At 38.0% G+C, this 27,395-nt stretch overlaps 1 protein-coding gene across 2 annotated transcripts in view; it reads left to right on the forward strand.

Annotated features, from left to right (window-relative positions):
* The window catches only part of RALGAPA2 (Ral GTPase activating protein catalytic subunit alpha 2), a 271,768-nt gene that overhangs the window by 78,615 nt on the left and 165,758 nt on the right, over positions 1–27,395 (forward strand). For both annotated transcript variants that reach the window (XM_054021951.1, XM_054021952.1), the window contains exons 17-23: positions 8,700–8,837; positions 10,885–10,982; positions 12,655–12,745; positions 12,923–13,099; positions 18,726–18,919; positions 19,579–19,677; positions 20,011–20,166. In XM_054021951.1, coding sequence (XP_053877926.1) covers positions 8,700–8,837; positions 10,885–10,982; positions 12,655–12,745; positions 12,923–13,099; positions 18,726–18,919; positions 19,579–19,677; positions 20,011–20,166 — 953 coding nt within the window. The remainder of the gene's footprint in view (positions 1–8,699; positions 8,838–10,884; positions 10,983–12,654; positions 12,746–12,922; positions 13,100–18,725; positions 18,920–19,578; positions 19,678–20,010; positions 20,167–27,395) is intronic.

Below are 27,395 nucleotides of genomic sequence, written 5' to 3' on the forward strand. Positions count from 1 at the left end.
ACTGATCAAGCTCCCGACAGTTTCCCATCTCCTGTCTCAGGATGTGGGTCACACGATTCAGCCCAACCTGGTGGTTCTACATCTCAGAGCCTGACTCCTGAAGGTTCTCATAAATAGAGATTTCCTGCTCCAGAGCGGTGCAGCAGCTGTTATTCCACAGCATGACATCTGCCTTCACTGCTTACCTGCAGAAACAGAAGAGATTTGTCCACTGGTGCGGTTGCTACCTCTGGTCTAAGTTGGTTCCCCTTTCCTTCATCATGGATTACGTGCTGGATCTGAAGACATCCAGATTATTCATCAGCTCAGTCAAGGTTCACCTGGCTGCCGTACCAGCCTTCCATCCCCCGATGGAGGGATTCTCCATTTTTGCTCACCCAGTATCATCCAGATTTATTAAGGGTCTGCATAGTCTCTTCCGCCACAATAGAGATATGTACAGTTGCTACCTGATCTTCAATCCATATATTTTCAGAGCATTACACCCCACTCCATGCCATCAAATACGATGTGGCACTCGGCTCTGTGATACTATCTTCAGTTCTAGGTCCTGTTCCAAAGGCAACCCCCCCCCCCCCCCGCGCCGCCTTCTCCTCCTTCTGGGGATATTGCTCAGAAGCCACAGAGCCACTACTCAAAGAAAAAATGGAAATGTTACTCAACCTGTGCAGTAACTGTAATTCTTTGAGGTGTGTGGGTTCTTCATTACCTGCCCTCCTTTCTCTGTGCTTCAGTCATTCTTTAGATGATGACAGAGTAGAAAAAGACCTGAGTGTAGTTTGCCCATGCACCCCTATCTAAGCTTGGTGTCTGCCACGAGGAGGGACAGAGTGAGAGTGTGTGCTGAACAGGGACTGCTAGCTAGAAATCTCCAACTGGGGGCTCAGGAGGCACATGCACACCTAGAGTGCAGTGCACAGAGGGACACATCTTGAAAAAATCCAGTTACTGCACAGGTGAGTAACATTTCCTTTTATTCATTTTTATGCGGTAGTGACTTCATTTCAGCTTCTAATTCTGCTCTTCCTCTCCTCAGCTGAGGAGTCACTGGAGCATTGAGGCTGTAATCTTTTGATTCCTTCAGTACTGCACCCATCTCCCTCTGCCCCTCCCCAAGTCATTGAGCAAAGTTCAAGAGCTTTTCAGGAACAAAGACTGCTTTAGCCAAATTCAATTGATTGGCCTCGATAAAGGGATAACTGGGTGAAAATTAATGGCCTGTGATACACAGGAGGTCAGACTAGATGATCTAATGGTCCCTTCTGGCATTAAGCTCTGAGACACTGTCCGTGAAAACACACACGACTCTTCCACTGGAGTGGAAGCCAGTTAGTGGTTTGCAGGGAACTCAATAATAAAAATTTAAAAAATCTTTGCCTTCAAGAATGGTAGGTACTGTACAGGGTAAGGAAAGACTATTTGGTGGCAAGCAAGTGGTTTGTTTTCTAAGGATATGAATCTTGCTTTGAGTGTGAGATGTCTGAGGTTCACATTCTGATTGAATTCTTGCAGCCATGTGCAAAATATTTTTTCTTGGCTAACCCTACTGCAGTTTTATAAGGGGGGGGAAGTGTGGTGGAATGTACCCCTGGATTCACACCCTGCACCTGATGTAATATTCTTTGTACAGGGCATGCCTTGTGAGGTATCTTTTGAAAATTCATAACTTGCTGATCAGTAATATCATGGTAGAATGCAGGTAACAATATTATATGTAAATTTATTAACATAATCTGAAATCATGGCTGAAATGCATTTCCCAGATAAGTTTCAGGAGTAGCTAAAACAGTTTCTCAAAGACAAAAGGCAAGCTGATGTCCCATCCAGGTGTCAACAAAGCTGATGGGCCACCACCTATCAAGTGGCCATTCTTTGGCAAGGAAGGGGACAGGGACAAAGAGGTCTGCATCTTAGCAAAGAAACAGCATGAGGTCTCCTTCCTCCACCAGATTCCCTGTCTCTTGGTTCTCAGCTGGAAATGCTTTTCAAAGAGGGACTGACACTATAAAAAGAGGGGGTAAATATCCCAAGACACCTCTCCCTTCCTCCCTCCCTTTCCACCTCACTCTTTGCACCTTAGAAGACAAAAGAAGCAGCTGTTGGACTATGGGGGAGTAGTCCTGACCTGAAATATTTAGTCAGTAATGCTGCTGGAGACATGTGGAGAGCAACTTTGTTTTAAATCTAATATAGTTTAAGTTAGGCACTAGAAAGCATTTTATCTTTATTTTTCTTGTGACCATATCTGACTCTAATGTCTCATTACTTGTACTTAATTAGTTAGTACATTTGTTTTGATGTTTTATCAAGTTAATGTGACTGGGTAACTCCATGTAAGGTCCCTTAAAGGAATAATGGACTTAATATATTTGAACTGTCCAGGAGCGGGCTGGAGGTTAATGCTGCAGTGCATTATAATGGGCAGTTGAAGCCTCAATTGCCAAAACTTTAAACAAAATCATTAGTATAATTTCTACTGTTCAGCCACGCTGTAGGTTAGTTGCAAGAGCTTCGTGGTGTGGGGAGAGTGTTCCTGCATGCATAGGTACTATTGTGGAAGAGGAGGGATAGTTCTGAATGTCACCACGGCATAGGCGCCGACTCCATGGGTGCTCTAGGGCTGGAGCACCCACAGGAAAAAAAATAGTGGGTGCTCATCACCCACCAGTGGCCCCGCTGATTAGCTCCTTCCCCTCCCTCCTGCTCAGGGGAGGGGCCAGAACAGAGGTGGAGTGGGAAGAGGTGGGGTAGGGCCTTGAGAGAAGGGGTGGAGGGGGGCAGGCCTGGGGCAGAGCCGGGTGGCAAGCAGCCCCCCAAAATTGACAGAGTCAGTGCCTCTGCACCATGTCTGTCAGATGAGGAAAAATTCTCCTGGAATTGGATGATTTTCTAACCCAGCAGACCCAATAAGGAGTGCTGGCATAAGGTTGAGATTCTAGTGCTGAAGGTGTTCTGTGGGCAGTTTAATGTTTTTATAATCTATGTCAGGGGCACCTGGAGCCTTGAATGGATGCCCCTTTTAATTTTGTGTATAAATTTAAATAAAATCAAAGTGGGGACAGACTTTGTACATGATTCTGAGGCACACAAGAATGTGCTGTATGACCGCTGTGATACCAGAATCTAGATGCTTTTTTTTACCAAAGGTGAACTCCTCTTTCCATGCGTTGCAGAAAATTGTCTTCCCATCTTTCTCCCCCGACCTATAACTTAGGCTATGGCATAATCTAGATGCTCCTAGAGCACTAAAAATATACTTCATGAGCATCAAATTAACAAGGAGGTCAGGCTCTTTGTCTCCTTCCACCAGAAGTGCTAAAAATGGACTTTGGACGATCAAATTATGCATCACAGAGGCATACAATACATCATATGAACCTTTTTCTGATGAAATCAAGGTGTACTCCACAAGGTCTTTGGTGACATCATGAACAGAAAAAGGTTTTGCTTCCACTGAGGAAATCTGCAGGGCAGCAACAAGGTCCTCTGTTAACACCTTTGTTATACACTAGAATGTGGACATGCTATCCTCTGCGGAGGCCTCCTTCAGAAGGAACGTGTTGCATGCATTGGTCCACAAACAGCTTGCCAGTTTGATACTTACTTTCAGGGGGAAACTTTCCCTATCTCAGTCTATTTCTGTTCACTGGTTGCTCCTTCTCATCCACCTCAGAATTGTGGAGTTGGTGGGGCTGCAGAATGGGAAATTTCTTAACAGATCATTTCCTTTCTGCTAGCAGTGTCTTCCACATTTCAACCTTTCCCACATGGCTTCTTAGCCAAAAGACAAAATTTAATTTTTATATTTACAGTTTGTGGGCTGCTATACATAGTTTACTGCTTGGCTTTGAAGTTGTTGTTGCATGTTATAGTCTCAGAGTTTGTACACAATATTGGAATGAATTGTCTGGTGGCAAGCCAGGGGCATGGCCCGCACAGACTGTGTTACAATATTTAACTGCCTCCAGAACTGCAGAGAGGAGCCCATACATCTCCAAATTGTGAGAGACAGATAACAGAAAAGAAATTATCAGGGAAGAAATTTCCCATTCATTTAGTTTTGAGATGCACACATTGTTGGATATATTTCTCTTCTGTTTTCTAATATTCCTAAGTATTAAAGATTTGGGATAGGTTAGACTGATGGCACATCATAATTTTACAGAGTTACTGAGTAAGATTTAGTAAGATAACCTATGTTAATTGACAAAATGGATTTATGGTAAAATATGGTATTGTAATATTTCACAATCTTGTAAATAAAAAAAAAACATGTTGATTATTGCACATTTATTATGTGGCAATTTTATTCCAACACATTCAAACCTTTACTGTATGGGAATTCATTTTTATGTAGGATTTCTGAATATTTATGTTAGGAACTGTTTCAGATGTGTGTTGCATTTATTTTGCCAGGGCACTTAAATAATATCCTTAGAAAAATCCCTATATTTTATTGTTCTTCTGACATAATTATTACTTTATTTTTCCCTGGAAGCTAAGCGAAGCCAGTCTATCAGCAACTGTGTTCATCTTTATGAGGCTTTGCCAGCCACTAAAAGTGTACCTCTTCTGCTTCACACTGTGAGCTCTCTCTTACCTGGTATCTCTTACACTTCTTGCTCTCACAGACTTTCAGGTACTGTACTTAAAGCCATCTTGTATCTAAATGTTCTTTATATTTTTTAAACTGCTGTTGCTGGCTTTTTCTGTCTCTTTAATTATTCTAGTGCATTAGTATGGTTTACACTGCACTCACTGTGTCTCTCCTTATCTTCCAATTAATCAGTAACAACTTCTGTTGTTAAAGCAGCATTTTGTACTCCTTGGGAGATATTTCCTCTTTAATCATAAGGTTATCTCATGTTCACTATCAAATTTTGTTTGGATGGTAAGTACTTATATTCAAATAATTCTAGTGATTTTTATTTTTGGGTCACTGGATCTGTACTTACTGTCAAAATGGAGCACCATTTTGAGGACGAGGAGAACAAAACCTTTTTAAATATTTATTTTTGGAGTAGTTTCAGGGAAAATATTCCTAAAACTATTTGAATGATGCTTCAAAACAAATCATGCTGGAAAAATCCAGCCAGCCATGGTTTTTCGACAATAAATCCCATTCACGATCAATCTAACAATGAGGTCGCACAAGTTAATGCTAATTGTAAATGTTTGCCTCTAAAGACATTTTCCTGGGGATCCTGATTTCAGAAACAAAAAAACTTTCTATCTATGCTTCTTATTACCAAAAAATTATTTAAACATACAAGGCTTAGACAGTATCATTTTCTGTTTTTGTTCAGACGTTTGGAGCCCCACAAACTATTCTATTTTATACACTTAAACATTAAGGATTTATCTTGACCTACAGTTTATTTAGGTATGTCTTCCTTTGTAACTAAATTAAAATGTATCTGAATTTAATTGCCTTCCCATTAATTATATAGACTGTCTGAGTTAGGTAATATCTTGTATTAGATGAACTTCTGTTGTTGAAAGATACAAGCTTGACCACTCCATTGAACTAAAAATAGACCCATTAAGTTAGTGCTGGAGACCTAAGCTTTATTTTAAATAAAAATGTAAATTCTCGCTTTTGAGAGGCCTCAGCATGTAAAGCAACTAATAGAGTTTTATCAATGTGAAATTCAGGATATTTTCCATTAAAATTGAAGTGAATCAGGCAATTCATTTATAAACGAACACACGCAAAGGTGGGGTGGTCAACAGAGAGTGTGGAGAGGGGAATGTCTTCCTTTTTTGCTGGTCCCCACCACAATCCCCTGCTAGCCCCACTGCTCCCTTCTGCAGACTGCCTTTGGTGTTCACTTCATGTAGACTTTAGGAGATGTGCAGGAGGTAGGCATGGAGAGGGGCAGCAGAACAAAGGTGCCAACAGACAAAGGTTTGAAGGCATAGTGGAGGAGTAGGGAAGGGTAGGGGGAGTGGAGAAGAGTTGTGTTGAATTCTCAGGGATGGCCTTGAATTGTCCCTCAGTGAGTTGAAAGCTTATTGAAAGTTCAGTGTACTTTATATGCTTGTTATGTAATATTGTTTGAAGAAACCAGAGCTTGGAATCAATGGTGTAATCTGTATTTGTCTGAACTAAGATTCTGAGTAGGGTTTTCAAGGCTCCCAAGGAATTGCTCTAGCAAGAGACCAAAACATTTTTAAGAGGAGAGGAAGTGTGCATATGTGAATCATTGGATACTTGTTCTGAAGAGTCAGTTTTGATAGGATATGTTTGCTATCCCGTTGGAATATTTTCTAGGAAGGAGCTGGATGTTAGCTTAGGCATGGCAGGGAGCATTAACTAGCATCACTGCCAGGCCTGTCACTACCACCACAACCATATGCTAGGACCCATGACTTTACCATCAAACTCTTAGGTCTTCTGTTTCTTGATCCTGGGAGAAATTCTGACTATTCAAAAAGAATCATCTCCACAATTGTGTTCTGACTAACTCCTGAGATATGAACTTAAGGTTCCTGCTGTCACTCCTTTGCTTGTGTGTTGTTTTCCCTTTTTCCCCACTTGACTCCTCATATTTCTCTCTTCTCTTTATCTGTTTGACTTCAGTCTAATGAGACTTCAGCTTAACCTGCCAGGACAAGTCAAACTATTCAATCTTTTGCTGTGTCCAGAGAGGCAAGATAAAGTGATACCATAGTTCAATTCTGGTAGTTGTTTGCCAGATCCTGAAGAGGCTAATAAGGTTGTGTGCTACTCATGTTACTTTTCCAGCAAATGAATTACAGCTGTAGACAGAGACAGATGCTGAATTTTGCTGTTTGCTATCCTTTTCTTTCTCCACCTTTGTGTGCTTGTCTTGTTCTATCTTATGAAGAAACATGATCAGACTTTAACACCTAAATCCAAGAGCTAACACTTAAAACTGAGTCTCCATTTTTCCCAACAAGCATATTTGATATCATCTAAGAAACTGTCAAGCAGGAGGTTTTGCTGTCTTAATAAAGAGAGAAGGAATGAGAGAGAGTATGTTAAAGTTATGGTTTACATAATTTTTAAAAATGCTTTAAATCTCTAAACTTTTTTCTTTTTGTATATTTAATATATATTGAACAGACTTTCTGAAATTGGTAATGCAAAACAAATTTCCTGGCAACATAAACCTGAACCAAGTTAGTGTTGTCGTTGAGGCAGTTAAATAAATAACAAATAGGTAACTTAAATTTTTTAACATGCTAAAAACCCTATCCAGTCCCCATCACAGCAGATAGTATTGCTCATACTTAACTAACCCTGCTAATAGCCTTGGGACACTTACTGAGGATTTTCCAACATGCCTTAGTAGACTTATAGAGGGGTCCAACCCTTCATAAGCCTTAATGGGTTAATTGGGATCTCTTAATGATTTTGGTGGGGGAGGATGGTTTTATTAGGTTTGGCAGATTTTCATGGCCCTCAGGGTCACAAGCCCCCTGATGAACCTAAATAGAACTGTCCAAAGACTGACCATCTTATTAGGCCTGTCAGGTGACTAATGATTCAGATTTTGCTCATCAAGAAAGAACAAGTTTTCTAAGGTTAGGAAGGATTGATTGGCCACTGAAAAGGAATCTGTGGCTCACATTGGATATGTTTAAGCTCTGCCCACCTATCTCATAAGGCTAATAACAGAACCTCACATTCCTTATACCACCTGCATGTAGGGAGTATAGGGAAGGGGGAGGGGTATAAATTTGCTAATACCTGCAGAGTGGACCTCCTGTGCACCTCCTAAGATGTGCAGGTATTGCTCTTATGGATGTGAGACGATCCACTGGAAGGACAGGGATCCCCCTCCCCCTGCTCCTATTCTTCTCTCAACTTACAAATCTCATAAGGTCCCCAGGAAAGGATCCAGCTTTCTGTGCCCATTCTAAGGACTGCAGGAAAGGTGATCCCCTCCTGTATGTGTAAGGAGGCACCTAAGTCTGAGTTGCAACATGGGAACAAACCAATGGTCTATTTAGTTCAGTGTCCAGTCTGTGCCAGTGGTGAATGCTGGATGATTGAGGAAGGCATAACTAGGGGAATAGGCTATGAGGGAGTCAGTAGGAATGGGGAGAATGTTCTGCCCCTAGATTTTACCGTTATTGTTATGAATGTCTAATACTGCTTGAGACTTACTAATGTTTTTCTGAATCAGATCCCTTAGAAGTGAGTCCCGTTGCATAGTTATGCAAGGTGTTTATTAAACATATATATATATATTCTTTTTATCCATTTGGAATTTGTTGACTTTTTAAGTTTCCATTTTTTCCTTTATTATGGGAAAAGTAAATGGGAACACCAAATTAGTCTTCTCTATACTGTTCATTAATTTATATATCTTCTCTCACCCTTTTCCTTTCTAAACTAAAAAGTCTTCGTTTTTTTTAATCTCTCTCCATGTGACACCTCCCCCCTCCCCTCAACACCCGCTCTATGACTCTAATAATTTGAGTTTCCCTTCTCTGAACCTCTTCCTAATTCTGCTGCTGGAATACATTTTTTAATGAATTTCTTTTCAGTTGTGGAGAGCATTTGGTAACTAAACTTGAAATTTTTCATTTTATTCTCATAATTTCTATGTGTTTTAAATATTTAGCTTGTTCATCTTTTCACCTGACTTTGCTATGTTAGTGTGTAGTAAATGTGCAAAGACTTTTAGAATCCTTGTAACACATTTTATTTTAATTGAAATCTGCAGAAGTTGAAGAAGCTCAGCAATCAGAAAATACAACAGGAGCAGAGTCTAGTGGCCTCTTTGCAGACCAGGACCAACAACTAACTCGAAGCAGTAGCACTTCAGACGTTACAGACCAATTTAGTTCTGATTTTTTTCAAGGTAAATTTTGTGACATACAGTAACTATACAGTATTAAGCTGCCTTTGAATCTCATTAAACTACATTTGTGAATTGGAAGGAAAAATGTCCCATTGCTGTTGTATGAATGTATATTTATGCCATAATGTCTGTTCATTTAAGCTATGGTACAATAAATCCTGTTATTCAGTGTTCTAAACCCTGTTTTTTAAATAACAAATTTAAATGTAACATAAACATGCTCCTAAAATAATACCTCTGAATATCTCCATCCACCCATGCATTGAGGATGTTCAATACTATAAATATCTCACTTAAAAAGTTAGTTTTAACCCTTTGAAGGTGCATTAAAAATGGCCAAGGAAAGTATATTTAACCTTAGTCTTTGGCTACATTAGAAAAATTAGGACTTAATTTACCAGTGCAGCTCCTAATTCAGCATCACTGGATGCTGTAGTGTAGGTAAGAGCCATTTATTTTTACCATCCTGCTTTAAAAACAAGTTCTGCTTTAGTGATCATAATTAAAATGTAATTTATCTCTTGCAAAAAAGTAGTGCTACGATTGTATTTTTCTATACTGGAGTACTTGGTAGTGTTAATTAATTTGAACTCTTAACAGGGTTAGATGACTTGGTGAACACATTAGAATACTACAGTTTCCTCTCCTTGTGCAACCACTGATGAACTGCAAGTCCTAATTTTCCAGTATAGCTGTAAGCTTAGAGTGGTCACCAATAAAACATTAACACTTCCTGCTCATAAGTAATTCTTTTTGCACATACTCTCCATTGTAGAGGAATACAGTGGTAACATTAATTACGTGCAGGCGGTAAACTTAATGAGCTGACCAGTTTTCAAAATAGCTTCGGTGAACTCTCACTCTTCCCCAGTGTGGACAAGAGCATTCATAAAAACTTCCTGTTTATAATGTTTTGTTTATAGGAGAGTATGTTGAAACCTTCCATGTGAGTTAGTTACAGGCGCTTTATACTATGGCAGGTCTACACTTAAAACGCTGCATTGGTTAGGTCCCTGCTGACATAGGGCTCTCTTCACTGGTAGTTAGGTCGGCGGATTATTCATACCCCTGAGCAACGTAGTTATACCAACGTAACTCTATAGTGTAGACCAGGGCTTTTGAGTACCTTACCAATGATTGAAAGACAGCTATCATTGGCTAATAATTTACCTATATAGTTTGAGATGTTTCCTCCAGGGTTTATCTGCTGTGATGCTGACTATACTCTTGGCTACATCCATTTGCCTGCCATTCATCTAAGAAGTATAGGGAACAGTCAAGCAAACTTTCTTATCTGCCTTATTGAAGGGCCTCATAAATGGACATTGAGCAGTTTAGTGAGATATTTGATTTCATTGTATAATTGATTTGCCATTAGCACATAGCCTGATAATATTTTATCTACTATGCCCCAGAAAGGAAGTACCAGCAGACAGGTCACATTAGTGGAAAGGTGTTGGGAATCTTGAGTGGCCATTCTATGTGCTCTATCTGTTCTGTGGGAAATATAACTTTATTTTCCAGCTCTGTTGTTCCAACGCTTTTCACAAGCACTAAATTCTCTTTGACAAGTGTCTCGTTTTTAGTTAAATTGTAAAAATCAGTTTGGCTTTAGGCAGTTGTCATTTGGAGGTGTAGAATATCATCTTTGTTAAAGCAGGACTTGTCTCACAATGAAAGCCACTGAAAATATCTGTGATTGGTGTGTAACTTGTCATTTCCAGAATCTAGCACTGCGTTTACATTTCACACACCACAGCTAAAGATTTTAGTTGTATTTTCATAACGGCAGTTTTTTACACTATTTATGAGGGAATTATCCACATAATTGAATGCTTTCATGATATAAATGATTTCACAACAATTCTACACTATCATATGAGAATGTCATATTCAATCACTTCTCTGTAAATATTAGAAAGATGAAAAAGATGCACTTATTTAGTGCTGTTTTGAATAGTTTTAGAATTAGCCCACAGACTCCATTTCCTTAACTGTCTGTATTTCTTGTCTCATTTGTTTACTTTTTAAAATTTTGATTATGCAGATAAAAAGACTGAGAGTTCGCAGAATTTAAATTGTTCGGATTCCAAATCCATTCAAGACAAGAAGGGATATATGAAGAAAGAAAATGAAGCCGAACATGTAAGGCAAAATTGATAGACTCTGATCCAAGTTCTAATATTTGACAAGGTCCTAAGAACTTTTCATTTCTAATTATTAATATAAATGTTTAGCAAGTATAACAACTGAAATTTTAAGTTTGTGGATCCCATTGATGATATAGAAATTGGAATAAAACTGTAGCTGTTAATAGCAAGTATTTTGAATATTCTGCATCTTCTAATACTATAAGGCTGTAACACTCGTTTATGGAAATACTATAATGAAGATTACATAAAGCAACAGATAAAGACTATGTATACGTGTGTGTGTGTGTGTGTTTGTGTGTGTGTATGTATATATATATAAATAAACACAGAGTTCATAACTGTCATATAAATTAAAATATATTCATTACCGAATTGCATAGTACTTAAACAAATGTTTGATAGTTCATGAAGTGTTCAGAGAAATGCCTTTCTCAGCACAATTTGCACCATCGGCCATTTATTTCAAAACTTTGTCTATGTCAGCATTCTGACTGACAGGTTTTTTTTAATTTTTCATGTTACTTTTGAATAAACAGCAGAAATAATTGATGATTGAAACTGGTGATACTGTTAGAAGTGCAATGCAATATCAAATTGATGACTGTAGTTTGAAACTCTGGTTTGGTCCACTGCTATTAAGTGGGTGTAATCTAAAAGCAACATTGGGACTGCACACTTGGCTCTAACAGAGGGGGAACACTATGTATTGCTCTGCTGCAGTTTCTTTACCCAATTCAGGCAAAGACAATGGTGGTGGGAGTAAGAGATTAACCCTCCTCCCCCCTTTTTATGTTATTGACATGCTGGTCAAAATATTTACTACCTCCTGATAATGCTGCCATCAATATTACACTTCCCACTTCCTTTGCAAGTTGATATTGAGGTTGTGGCCATATTTATTGCATAAATAACTGAAAATATTATGTGAACCAGTGCACAGCTCAAAAATTACTACATGCTGGATTTATCTGACCACTGCTCAACATGAACCTGATTTGTTGGGAAAAACAAAACTGTATGCAGTCTTCCAAACATGCTGCATATGCCTGAGGATTGGTTGTCAATTCCTTCCCCACAAAAATCAGCTGTGGGGCCACAAGTTCCAGAAAGACAACCTCTGCAAATGAATTCATTGCCTCCTGGATGGCAGTGCTTCGGCCTGAGAAACCAAATAGGGTGAAAAGTTGGTCATAAGGCCTGACCAATGTATCAAGAACCCTTAAGGTCTTTTGACATCTAGGTCATCTTTCCTTTTTAAAAAATTAAGAATATTAATTGCAAATAAAAAAAAACAGACCTTTTGATGTAACATTTTAACTGATAAGTTTTTAACACCCATATAATCTAGGAAATTTAGAGTTAAAGTTTCCACAGCAATTAACTCTAGTAACATGCTCCTACTCTATGCCTTATGTGATATGGTCTTTTATTAATAGAATTATAGAAATGTAGGACTGGAAGGGACCTCAGTAGGCCATCTGGTCCAGTCCCCTGCACTGAGGCAGGACTAATTCTGAATAAGTCAGAGTTAGTTTTCAGTGATACTTATGGATAAATGTATATGCATCTTAATAGAGGAAAGTATTCTAACATCTTATGGGATATATTTTTCAAATTAACCAGAAATGAATTGAGAGGAATTCAATTTTATATCTTTTCTGAAGGTTTTAATACGAAGGAGCAGCAGTCCAGCTGAATTAGATTTGAAAGCAGACTTGCAGCAGTCACTTGGAAATCATAGAGAAAGAGAAATGAGTGAGTTCCAGGAAACCAAATTATTTTTCTAAGGAGTAGTAGTTTGTGGTGGCACGTGCTAATTTGACTAATCACATATATAATATTGATTACCTTTAACCATGTTTTTGAAAATAAGATTTTTTTTTTTATTGTAGAACATTGCTTATGACACTTAGTAATTCCTGTTTACTTTAGGTGAAAGTGTTAGCAGTGACATGTTCATTGGCTACAATAATGAAGTAGAGATTAGCCTGGTCCCCTGGCAAACATGTGAAGAAGAACATGAAGTTAATATACCAACAGATGTTTGTGTAGATGCAGATGCTCGTCACTGGCTGCAGCTTAGTCCTTCCGATGCTGCAAATTTAACAGGTATCTATGTTCAAGAAAATGCAATAGATATTGTAGATTTTTGTCACAAAATGGTAGAACTTACACATGCTAGTTTATACAACTCAATTTGCATGCACTTTTTTGCTTTTTAAAAGGGTTTGTTTTAACTGAGATGAGAATTATTTGACATTAAATGTAACCCTAATGGAATGGTTCACCTTTTAAGATAAAATATTGTAAAATCGTAGTAATGCTTTATTTTCTTAATTTTGAATAATATTAATAACACTGTTTACTGCACTAGTGTCTAGAAAGTTAACCCTTCCTCAGAGAATGTGTTAACACTCCTCTTACACTTCATCACAATGATGTATCGATTTGATTCCCTAGGCCAAATGTTGCACAACAAAATACACACAGACACACACGAAAATGGAAGACAATGAAACACACCCAGCAAATGTATACTGAATGTTATTAAATGAGGGACAATTCTGGAAAAACATGATCGTGAAAAGAATGTCAGACATCACTAGTATCTCAAAGGGAAGGACATCTCGAAGATCCTTGTTTGTCCTCTGGTTATCTTTCATCTTGAGATTTGGTAGTGACATAAGTAATTGGATATTTAGAAAGTGGAGAAAGAGATCTGTAGTCACAAGAATATCATGTAAGGGTTAAGAAACTGGGTCTACTAGAGTTAAAATTGGCAGTAGAACTTAATATCCTACTATTTAATTACACTAGATACCATTTTAGAATCATAGGAATGTAGGGTTGGAAGGGATTTTGAGAAATCATTAAATCCAGGTCCCCGCACTGTGGGAAGGACCAAGTAAACCTAAACCATCCCTGACAGGTTGTCCAACTTGCTCTTAAAAACCTCCAATGATGGGGATTCCTCCGCCTCCCTGGGAAGCCTGTTCCACAGGTTAACTATCCTTATAGTTAGAAAGCTTTTCCTATTATCTAACCTAAATGTCACTTGCTACAGCTTAAGCCCATTACTTTTCATCCTAGCTTCAGTGGACGCAGGGAATAATTGATGATATCACTGAGACACTTTTGAAAATCCTATACTTAGTTAATATCTCTTCCAGTCTGCCAACTCTTGAAATGTATCATATTTTAATGAGAAGCAACTAATATCTTTATGGAGATTTAAGAGGCAAGTTGTCTGTACACAAGGGCAGGTATTTGGCTCGACCTTGTAAGTGTAGCTTTGGAGATTAAAGAACAAAGATCTGATGGCCTATGATTGATAATTGGTATAAAAATAGAAGACTGAAATGGTAGTTAACTTCTGTTTCATATGGAAAGCAGTAAGGGGGCAAAACTAAAGACATGTCAAGTACCTATACAAAGTTCCTTCCAAAGGTTATCAAAGAATATAGTGGTACTGACTATATTCTCGTGCTTTTGTTCCTTGCTTTTTATTTTTTATCTCTTGTTTCCTTCAGATAGAAACTTCATTACCACTTTACTTTCATAGAGTGCATTTATTGGAGATTAGAAAGATACTACAGGTCTGTCTCATCTTACACGGGGGCTCCGTTCCGTGGTTAGCGCGTAAAGCAAAAACCGCGTATAGTCAAAATTACATTGAGTTCAATGGCGGGCGGAATCCCCTGCACTACAGGTACAGTATTAAAATTTTTATTTTTCTCTCTTTCTTTTGCCGACCGCGTAAAGCTGAAATCGTGCATGATAAATGCGCGTAAGATGCGACAGACCTGTATAAGTAAATAAGGGGGAAATCCCATTTGCTAGCCATGATTCAGGAAGAAAGAATGTGCTATTCTTCAGTTGCTGTTCTTTCCTCATGACAATGATTTTCCCAAGATTAAACATTTGGAATCCATGTCTTCAAGATCTAGCTTTGAATGCTGAATCAGAAATGGGAATTGCAGATTCCCTTTATTAAAAGATTTAGAAAGTCAGACTGAAGATAATGGTAAATTTTAATTCAGTATTTATACTCTCTGAAACAACCACTGTATAGGTACAATCTTTGTCCAGTTGAAGTCAATAGTAAAACTCTTACTGATCTGGGGGGAGAGAGGTGGGCAGGCTTTCACCCTCTATGTTGAAGTTTTTTGTATAGTATTGTGCATATGCTTTAATTATGTAGAAGTCTCCAGTGTCATTAGGAAATGCATTAGAATATGGATCTAATGAAGGGAACCTCCTAAGAAAAGTCAGTTTGTTTTTCCTTTACCCTTTTCATTTAAATTGTTGTAACTTTGACATATAGGATACAACATTTATGACTATGTATTGTATTCTTTTGGTGCTTTGTTCTTTGTAAAGGCTACCTTCCATCTAATTTTTAATAAGTGCATCATAGATTTTATTTCAGTAACTTAATCAGGTAACATAAGAATTTTTCTGGTAGGCTATTTTCTATGATGAGATATAGTTTCAGGGTTAGCTACTCCATTTATTCAATTATTCTTTGAAATACTACTAATATAATGAATAAGTGCACCCAGTTCAATAGTTCAGCTTGTCATCAGTACAAAAGGAGATTGTAATATAACATATGTTAAGGATTATTACCTATGTGAAGAAGACAAATTGCTAGCTTGCTTTCTATCCATAATACAAGAACTTTGCTCTTTGCATATGCAAAAGAAAACTAGTTTTATAAAATAATTTGATCAGTAACCTAGAGTAGAAAGGCAAATGTAGTAATAAGATTGTAATTACCTAACAGAATGAGTGTGCATAACTGTATTTCACATGTTGAGAGAGTGTTAGTCATGTTAAATATGAATATCTTTCTTTCTTTCTTTTTTTGAAACCATTTTTAGATTTAGTGGGGCTCAAAAATTCCAAGGTTTAATTCTTTGAGTTAACTTCATTTTCTTCTGTCTGATGTAAAATATTTGAGTTCATGCAGAAAAGATGGATGATTTGGCCTTTCATATCCTTTGAGGGATTCAAGTTTCCTTGTCAATGCTGGAATACTTCTGTAGAGCTCCCTGAGACACCCCTTTCTCCTATGGCACCACAGCTCCCTCAGAACCTTTGAGGGTTTCACTGAGCAACCAGCATATGTTAATAATGCATCATAATTCTTGAGGGGATGATGCCACAGAGAGCATCCCGCTCCTAAACTCATTACCTCCCAATGTGCAGAGCACCTACTCTGTAGTGCACCTGCTTGAATGGCTTCTCTTGGACTGTGGAAAGAACAAGAGCATGCTGTGGAACTGTTGCCATAACTCCTTTGGAGTTTCCACTGTAAATACTCCTCTTTTAGCTCCCCTCTGTGCACTGTAGTGGAGGGGATAATGTGATGAATTTCCATAGATGCAGTAAAATGATACATCTAACTGGAGCTCACTTATGGTTTTCAGTTTATATTTTGGGTAACCGCATTAATTTTACTTAGTGTTTTCATTAATACCTGTTTCTCCAAAGGTAAGAGTATTTGGTCTTGTGATTTAAAAGTTCTCTGAAGCTAAATTTACAGTTTGTTTGTAGAAGCCTCTAGTGCTGGTGTTGGATAAGAGTTTGTAATCAGTGGTAATAAACCTATCAGAAAAGAGAAATAACATGAAAATAGCAAGGACAGGAAAAGTTATGCTAATTAAAGTTCATGTATGCATATTGTATGTCATTTTTGAGTGATCGCACATGGCCATTCCACTGTAGGCGTGGGTGCTCCTCGTGCACAGAGGCCAGAGATTTTTTTCCCCTCAGCAGTACCCATCAGGTGGCTTGTGCACTTTATGTTGCCACATGCTGCTGCGTGCTGGTATAATGGGGTGGGGCCACCCCCGACTCCCCTCAGTTCCTTCTTAACACCAGTGAGGGTGGTTGGAACCATCTGGGTCTTATTAACTCAAGTGCCTTCCTCTCTCATTGTAGATAGTTGCAGTTAGTTATGGTTGGTTATTTTTTTGTTGTTTTTTTTCTTAAATAAGTTAGCATTAGGTTTCTGTGTTTGTATCCATTTGGACTGGTTTTCCTCTTTTGGTACTGTGCTCGGTACCAAAAGGATGCCTTGCTCCCCAGGATTAAGTCCTGTGAGACTGGGAGTGGCTGGGTCACTACAAAAAGTAATTTTCCTTCTGTTGATCCTCACTCCTTCTTGTTAATTGTTGGGAATGGGTCACATCCACCCTGATTGAATTGGCCTCGTTAGCACTGACCCCCCCCCCCCCACTTGGTAAGGCAACTCCCATCTTTTCATGTGCTGTATATTTATACCTGCCTACTGTATTTTTCACTCCAGGCATCTGGTGAAGTGGGTTATTGCCCACGAATGCTTATGCCCAAATAAATTTGTTAGTCTCTAATGTGCCACAAGGACTCCTCGTTGTTTTTGCTGATATAAACTAACACAGCTACTCCTCTGAAACGTACTCAACAAAGTTTCAGGGAATCCCACTCTTTCCTTCCTTGATGTTTTCTATAATTGGCTTCCATGTATGCCTACTTGCATTGTTTAATAACATAGTCCTCTTAATTCCCAAACAATCGATGTTTTTTGTTACTTATTTAAATTCTCAAAGTATAAACATGGTGGAAATGTAGGGTTTTTTACTAATTGAGAATGATTTAATTTATATCCAGAAAAATCTCCAAACTTCTCCATGATGATTTAAGTGATACAAATAGTTTTACATGGATTTCTTACTAATAATAGCATGTCATCCCCTTGCAGTGTAATCCTGGACATAGCCTTCTGCTTCTGCTAGTAAATGATAAGTGGGAATGGTGCTTAAGGGGAAATCCTACCTAGTGAAATAAGAAAAAAAATGAAATTGTAAGCATTTTGTATGTACCACCAGTACAGGGCATGAATAAATCATTGTAATCAAATACCTAAACTTTGAACCCAGAGCAAATTATTTAGGAGACTCTAGATACTGCTGTTAAACCCTAACAAAAGCCTTCTCTAATTACATGACCATCAGTGACAACAAATTATTCTTTGTCTGTCATGTAATGTGCCATTATCTGTAGATACTACCCACTTCTTGTGTAGAATAATTAATGAAGCTCAGTTTCCCTTTCATTTTGCCTAATCTGTTAGCCATGATTTTAGTAAGTAGTAGTCTGTGTTTTAATAATGAAAACCATTATTTCACTGTTTTGAATCTTTTTGTGTTTTCTGAATAGGGAAGATCACACAGTACTTGGGGTATTAGGTAAATTTTATTTTTTCCTAACTAAATTAATTGTACTGGAGTCAAAATTTCCCATATTTGACTCCTAAACTTATAAAGAAAGCATTTGTTTGTTCCCATTATTAACTTACTGCATCTCAGGGAATGCATATGGCTAAATGTCTTTTTGATGTTTTATTTCTGAGTTTCAAATGCCAATCATGTTGGAATTAGAAAAGGAGAGACGGGATGAGGATACCTCACAATAGGAAGTTCAAGAGGCTATAAAAGGGCCAAAATTGGATGCATCTCCAGGAGAAAAGATGACTTGACGGCAATTTTACCAATTATCTGTAGAAACATTCCTTGAGAAAGTTGTTGCTCTGAATATATACTTTGGATAATGAATGCTTAAATTCATAGCTCAGAACTTTTTTCATGACCATTACTCCCTTGTTTTATATGATTGTTTGTGTTTTGTGGACCACAGGTATACTACTCATTGTATTTATAAATGATGGAAACCAATTTTTTTTATTCTATAGACAGTAGCGAGTTCCTTGCTGATGACTGCAGTATAATTGCTGGTGGAAACCTCATAGGTTGGCATCCTGATTCAGCTGCTGTGTTATGGAGAAGGATCTTGGGAATTCTTGGAGATGTGAACAATATCCAATCTCCTAAAATTCATGCCAAAGTTTTTGGGTATCTCTATGAACTATGGTACAAACTGGCAAAGGTATTGTTTTTAATGTGTGTTTTATTCTAATGCAAAGAGTGTGATTTTGTATTTGCTATAAAAATTAATTCATAGTATATTCTAATAAAAGCTTACTAAGCAGTAAAATGCACTTTTTATTAGAATATTTAAGGAATTTCAACTGCTCATGCTGGTTCTTTTAGTGATACTGTAATTTTAACAGTGAAGTAACCAATAAAGTGTGGTGTTTGGAGGGAAAGGTTGTATTGTGAATAAAGAAAAAGGATGTTTGAATTTCAGTAAAAACACCTGATAAGAGACAATTCTGTGTAGTAACAAAAAGGATTTAAATTAATATATTCTGAGATGGTAAAATAGTGAAATAGAAGCAATGAATTAAAAGTACAAAATAATTCACAAATGTTGGGAGTTAGTGTAAATTTCCACAATACACCCTTAAAATGATAATATTTGATTAGGATGGAGGAATACTACCACACACTTTTCTGTTGAATTTGAGTTCATTGGAAAGTAAGTGTGTGTGTGTGTGTGTGTGTGTGTGTGTGCGCGCACGTGTGAGAGAGACAGAGGACAGCACTTCCAGTAGAAAGGCTGGGAAGTAATCATGTATTGTAAATAATACTCATTTTAATGTATTAAATATTTTATTAATCCCCTCCATTTTCTTTTTAAATTAGATAAGGGACAATCTTGCTATAAGTTTGGACAACCAGTCTACACCTTCTCCTCCTGTTTTAATTCCACCTGTCAGAATATTTGCATCATGGTTGTTTAAGGTAAATTAGTTTTAAATTCTGCGCAGAGTAGTATTTTGCTGCATGTCTATATTGAATCACTTAATGACATTTTTACGGTGTTGCTTTCTGCAATCCTTGTTGTTCTAGATGTATTAGAAAAATAATCAGTGTCCACCCTTTAGCTATACTTTTGTCTTGAATAGCTAAATGACTCTTGAGAATCCATATTTAGAATGTGGCTTCAAAACATTTATTGGCAAGCATACATACAGTTGGTTGCTGTATGTTGCAAATTTGCTTGCTGGAGATACAGATTTGAATTATTTAGTAACTAGAAGAGATCTCTTAATAAAAATTCTCTGCTCTTTTCAGGCAACAACCTTACCAAATGAATATAAAGAAGGCAAACTTCAAGCATACAGGTTGATCTGTGCTATGATGACTAGGCGCCAAGATGTTTTGCCAAATTCTGATTTCCTAGTGCATTTTTATCTCGTGATGCACATTGGCTTAACTAGTGAAGATCAGGTAAAAGCTTGACTTAAAATAATTTATTTGCATTTACTATATTTACTACTGCATTTACACATTTTTACTACATTGTTTTGATGGCAAAGCCTGAATTAGCAAATTTGAAGCTGTGAAGTTGGAGGGAAATGGCTGTACCACAAACTACAATAAAGTATGGACTAGAAATGATTTATACTGTAGCCTAAACTATTCCTCTCCCTGTCTATGTATTGTATATTTACCTCCTTTTCTGTTCTCCCAAATTTTGTTGTCTCCAGCATGTAAACTTTCAAACTGCTCCTGGTTTGCTTGTTTCATGAGTAAGAAATAATTCTTGTTTTTCGAGTCATGTCCCTGCGGGTGCTCCACTTCAGCTGTGCATCCACCTTTGATTGGAGAATTTTGGTAGCAATGCCCATTCAGCTTGCGCATGCACCCTACACATCCTTGTGCTCCATACAGAGGCAATGTAAGACTGCATGGGCAAACTGCTCTCAATTTCTTCTCAATCTCCTCTTGCCAGAGATGGAATTTAGTATGCGCCTTTTTCCTCTTTTATTAGTATTCCTAGCATTATTAGTTCTTAGCAGCAGTAGTAATGGTACGTTTAGTACCTTATAGCTTTTGGAATGTTTGTTCACATTTATTTCTTTTCTTTAAATAAAAAAAAAAAAAAAATTTGTTTGTGTTTTCCCTCATTGAAGGGCCCTAACAAAGTTTCTTCTGTCTGGAATGTTGGACTCCTCAGGGTTCAAAATATGCCTCTCTTGTCAACAAGCAATCTCTGTCGGTGACGGGCAATCTCAGTGTATTAGTTGTTTGAGAGAGACTCCTATTCCCAGCAAATGCAAAATCTTCACTTCTTTTAAGGGAAGATCCTTTAAGAGCAGGGAAATAAAGTATTGGCTCTTAATTATGGAGCAGATCTTAAGACCGGTTTCTGTCCCGGGTGCAGAGAAACCCTTCTGTACAGAGCCCCTCTACTTCAGTCAGTGCCCTGTCAACGTCAAGAGCATGGTCATGAAAGCTTCCAAGGTGAAAATGGCATCGAAACCCTGGCCTCCGACATTGTCCATGAGTGAGGTACCGACAGCGGTGCAGGGTGTATCGAGAGCTTCCCACTCAAAGAGTAAAGAGGGTGATAAGAGGAGCAAAATAGAGAGTTCCTCAAAGACGACATGGTTACTCAAGACTTCAGGCCCCAAGAGGAGTGCTAATGAGGCTCTGAGAACTTCAGCCACTGCAAAGCACTGTAAGATGTCAACTAAATCCCATATCGCAGCAGTAAAGGACTTGATAGTGAAGATGAATATGAGCAACAGAGCAGTTTCAATGGTATCTGTGATCCCCTCGATACTGACATCAGTGCCTTGGACAATGGCATCCAGAACATCATCAGTGCCTGTACCAAGTTCTGTTGTGTTCCCAGTACTGTAGGAATATTGGTACCCAAAAGACCTCATGGTACTGAATGAGCCTGAGTCTCCACAGCTTGTGACCTCCAGACATCTCTCGGTACCAAGGTCTGCTGAGTCACCAACTGCTCATGTTTCTGTGAAACTTGCCTCTTCCACAACTTCTGTTAGCCATGGTGAAGGATTGTCAGTTATGATACAATATGTGGAGGAGCAGTCTGACTCAGACTCTAAATTTTCTGTTTAAGGCTTTCCAGATTATTCCAGGAGACTTTATTTCTTGATACGGATGCAACAAAGGCAGGATAACAGACCCCTGGCTACTAACACTTGGGATGACCAACGTTGGATACCTCCCCCCATGCCTTATGATCCCTCTTATTGGCCTAATTGGGGTCCATGGGCAATGTACCACTAGCAGTTTCAGGGGACCTGATTCAGTCCCATAAGGAACACAGAAGACCTTGTTCCCTGGCACTGTCCATCCCTCCTCTCCACTCTGAGCTAGAGGAGACCTTTGAGAAGCAAGAGGCAAGGGCAGCCAAGGAGGTTACCCTTTTACAAACATCTTGTCATCATCACCTCAAGAGGCAGTCATGACACCACTGCCATGATTAGCTGATGACTTCATGCAATTCCAGGTCCTGATGAAGTGGGTCCCTTATACTCTGCAGATTCCCCTGGAAGAAATCCAGGAATCCCATCACAAGCTCCTGAACATATTGCACACTTCTACTTCAGTGCAGATGGGACTGCCAGTTAACAAAGTCCTTCTTGAGCCAGCCAAGACCATCTGGCAAACTCCAGAAACACACACACCTTCCCTGCCACATGTGCAAGTGGGCTAATTAAAAATATTTACTATGTCCTGGGCATAGATTCTGAATTTTTATTTTCTCATCCAGCACCAAATTCTCTGGTCATGGATGCAGTAAATGAAAGGGGCAGGCAACATACCCCAAAAGCCTCACCTTATAATAAGGACTGGAAATATCTGGACCTTTTTGGTCATAAAAGCTACTCATCAGCAACGTTACAGCTCATGATAGCTAATGTCATAATATGGCTGCCTGAACTACAAGAAGTTTAATGCTTTTATTACCATTTTCCACAGGAACACCAAGAGCAGTTTAGCACCATAATAATGGAGGATCAGCTTTTGGCAAAAGCATCACTGCAGGCTTCACTTGATGTGGTGGACACTTCAGCCAGGTCTGTTTCCACCACAGTACTGATGAAAAGAGCTTCCTGGCTTCAGCTGTCTGAAGTACAGTTGACGGTGGAAAGTTTACCTTTCGATGGCCACAAGTTCTTCACGGACTCCAAAGATGATTAGCTTTATACCCTAAGTGACTCTAGGGCAACATGTAGGTCTTTAGTGATATGCACACCTGCAAATAAGAGAAAATTTAGCAGGTCTGAGTTGACACAAAGATCCTGCCCTGTTCAGTTTTCCTCCTTCTATGGGCCATTGGCTAAGAGCTCAAGATTTTCAAAGGAGAAGCCTTAACGCTACATCGACTGCTTCATCCCAGACATCAGCATCATCTAAATACCACTTTTGATGGTTTGATTGAGACCAAACCACCCACTAACCAGCATTTCTCATCTGCATGACACAACCCCCACGCCTCAATTTGGGCACCACTTCTCTCTATTCCATCAAGCATGGGAAGCTTTAACATCGGACTCAGTGGGTAGGAGAATGGACATTAAGAGGAATGATAGCGTCATTGATATTGGCACTAACAGTCAGGTAGGCGATACTGGCAGTAGAATGGCTGTATCCAGTGGGGTGAGGAATGTGGGCAAAACCAAGCAGCAACAATTAAGATTTTTGTACACCAATGCAAGTAGCCTGGGTAACAAAATGGTGGGACTAGAACTATTGGTGCAGGAAATGGAACCAGATATTATAAGGATAACCGAGACATGGTGGAATAATAGTCATGACTGGACTACAGGTATTGAACGGTATTTGTTCAGGAAAGAGAGAAATAAAGGTGAAGGTGATGGAGTAACATTGTATATTAATGATGAGGTAGACTGTAAAGAAATTAGAAGTGATGGAATGGGCCAATTCCAAATTAGAAGAGTGTGTGTGGGCCAAAATCACTTTGGGATAGAAAGCTACTAGAGGTTCCCCTGGACTAGTGCTTGGGGTATGCTACAGCCTTCTGGATCCTATTTGGATATAGATAGCTGTATCTTTAATGTTTTTACCTAAATAAATACTACAGGGAATAGTGTGATTATGGGAGACTTTAACTTCCCAGATATGCCAATATAGAGGAGGACCAGAATATCATACAAGAAGATCTGGAAAACCTTGTAAACTGGAGTAATAGAAATGGTATGAAATGTAATAGTGCAAAGTGCAGGACCATGCATTTAGGGACTAAGAACAAGAATTTTTGCCGTAAACGGGACATGGAAGTGACCGAGGAGAAGAAAGATCTGGGTGCATTGGTTGATCACAGGATGACTATGAGCTGCCAATGTGATCCTGCTTACTTGCGTGGCTTGCATAAATACAATTTCTAGCTCCTGTGTTAAATCTTGGTGAAAGACATAGCAATAAATCAATGGGAAATCAGGAAATGAGTGATATTGGGAAATTATGGATTAACGTGAGGAACAGGCAACACAAAGAGATCTGCTCTTAAACTAAGTTTCTATTTTCGGGCAAATATACATAATGTAAAAACTACAGGAAGTAAGATATTTTAAACAGAATGGAACATCTCTAAAAATTGTTTTCCATGTTTTTTTATGAGGATATTAGTAAATCTTTAAAAAATGTATTCATGTGACGATGATTCGTGGAGAGAGAGCCTTTCCATGGCACCTATCATTGAAGGATGTTGTTCAAGAGGAATGTGAGAATCCTGACAAGGAAAAATGCCTCAGCATCCGAATGTACGCAATTCGGGAGCCTAAGGATGACCATTATCTCTTATATTTCCAGGATGAAATCTCAAACAGATTTTACTGAGTATCAAAACATTTATTTAAAGCAGGTTTAGGTAGGCATAGTAAATGCTGTGCAATATAATTTTCTGTGCCACAATTATTAAAATTCTAGAGGGATATATACAAAGGTTTTTGTGCTGCCCTGAATAGAAGTATCTGCATAAATCTTTATATTGCAATTAGTAGACACATTAACTCTTCCAGCAAACACCAAGAAATGGGAACTGATGTGTCTTGTGGTAGTAAAATGTTTAATACTCAGACAATGGAAAGCTAATACAGATCCAGTTTATTTAGAATGGTTAAAAGAATTGCAGACACATCTATAACTTGATGTATCATGGGTGCATTAATGCTGTAGCATGGCTGTTACGTTGACATTACAAAAACAACTAAAACTAGTATTCTTTGGCACAATGGTCTTGGACCCCCCTCCCCAGTAAAAAAATTAAAAACAAAACAAAGAACCAACAGAAACTTTAAAGTGGGATGTGGGTCATTTTCAACAAGATTCTCTCTTCCATGTAGGTACCTACACAAATTGGTCAGACTTTCAAAAAATGCATCACCCAGAAGCTTCTTTTGAGAACAAAGGGATCTTCTGGGTGCTGAGCTCTTTTGAAAATCTGGCCTCCGTTGCTGATGCTGAGCTGTTTTGGAAATCTAGCCCTGTGTGTTTGGATTCCTTTATCTTAGTGTTGGTAATAATGACTGCTATATTAATTTAATGTCTTGTATTTTTTCATCTTGTCATTGCAATTTTTGTTTTGTATTTCTTAAAAAATCAGTGCCAAAATTTAAAATGAAATGCTCACTGCAATGTATTCTAACCATAAACAGTCCTTGTTTCTCTTTTACTGTAACTTACTATCACAAAGTGGAATTTCGCTGGCATTTTTAAAAACAGGGAACTTACTGACCAGACAACACTCTCATCTTGGAGCCATTTTTAATTTAATTTAATTTAATTTTTATATATGACTGTATATCTTCAATATATTTTTACAGTCTAGAATTTAAATCTGGTCAAGGTGTAAAAACCACATAGTGAATGCAGATCCTTAGTTATAAACCATTCTGAAGTGTTTGTTTTGTCACATGTTAACGCTGTCCTTTTGTTCTTACATGGCTTGCTGATTTTTGCCTCTTGGTGGCACACTTGACTGCAAGTTTCCTGTCATGTTGTATTCCCTTATTTTTTTTGTCTACTTTTAAATTATCAGAAAAACTGCTCAGAGGAATCATTAACTTTTTGTTCCTTTTGATTTTCAAAACTCATGAATAAATGAGTTTGTTCTGATGATTACTATTTTTTATTTATCTGAGTGTCACAACTGTGATTAATATCATGCTGCTAGATCAACAACTCAGATATGTTTCCTAAACTGAGGATAAAATCTGCTATAAATAGACATGTACGAATATTTACAGAGAATGTGGTTGTATTAGCCAAAAATAACTGATTTGATTTGGGAAAACTTTGTTTCTCAACTGGAAAAATTATAATACACAGCAAGCATATTTGTACCAAATGTGGTGTAATATTATGACCTGACATCAAAGTACTCAGTCTTAATGCCTGCTGCTCAATAACTACAATATACTACTGTATAATATATTCTATTCTATTGTGTAAACTTTTGATTACATGAACCTACATATTTGTTAATAATTTGCTACCTATTGATATATTTGTATAATAGGATGAAGTACCATTGGACATATAGTACGCATCATAAACAGGGCCCTAAGTACATAATAATTCTGCAGAATTCACCCCTTGCTTCAGAACTGTAGACCAGAACCTAAACATTCATTAAAAAAAAAAAAAAAAAAAAATCCTGGCCCTTAAGGTTGTGATGAAAGCCTCACAAAGAAGAAATGGTACAAATTTATATAGTGATATTTGTTTGAATCTGCAGACCGCCTGAAACAGTAGCTCTGACAAATATGAATTACCCCTTTCAGCTCAGTGGGGTATTAACGTTGAAATCTAATTATGCAAATTGCATCATCAGTCTTGTTAACTATTTCACTTCTGATCATTTTAACATTTAGCTAATGTAGTAATCATCACATAGATTCAAACATTTACCATAGCTGCTTTGGTGCCAGAAACCCCAACAGTCCTTTGCCTTATCTGCCAAAGCTTCTGATTTCCCCTGACAGAGTCTATAGCAGTGTTGTGGATTTTCAATACAGAAATCTACAGCACACTCAAAATTTAAAATTTATCATTAGAACACAATTTAATTTAACATCACGTTAAAATGGAGGTGATATTGTAATCTTTATTTTCATGTTTATTTCCATATGTAATTCAATAAAAACATAAGTTTTCTAATTTATCTGAAGCTGCCCCAGGATGCCCCAAAACGACTGCAATGGAGTGTCACAATGCAGTGGTTTTGGGGCAGAATTTAGATCATGCTTCTCAGGGAACTAAATGATGCCTTAGACCTAAACAAATTACTGTGCAGAGCTAGCGCAACTTATTAAACTTCATATAATTAATAATGTAGATACTGGTAAAAAAACACAAGTCAGTGGTATTTAATAGATTTGTTTAAATGAATGCCTAACAACTTTTTATATAGTATAGTAATATCACAGTTACTTAATATTTGTATTATGGTAGCACATACGGGCCCCGATCATAGACCCAGGGCCTCATTGTGCTAGGCACTGTACAGACACATACAGGACAGTCCTTACCCCAAGGACCTTACAATCTAAGGCCTGGTCTACACTAACCCCCAATTCGAACTAAGGTACGCAACTTCAGCTATGTGAATAACTTAGCTGAAGTCGACGTACCTTAGTTCGAACTTACCGCGGTCCAGAGGCGGCAGGCAGGCT

Source organism: Malaclemys terrapin, chromosome 3 (assembly GCF_027887155.1).
Source record: "Malaclemys terrapin pileata isolate rMalTer1 chromosome 3, rMalTer1.hap1, whole genome shotgun sequence".
NCBI classification, from domain to species: domain Eukaryota; kingdom Metazoa; phylum Chordata; order Testudines; family Emydidae; genus Malaclemys; species Malaclemys terrapin.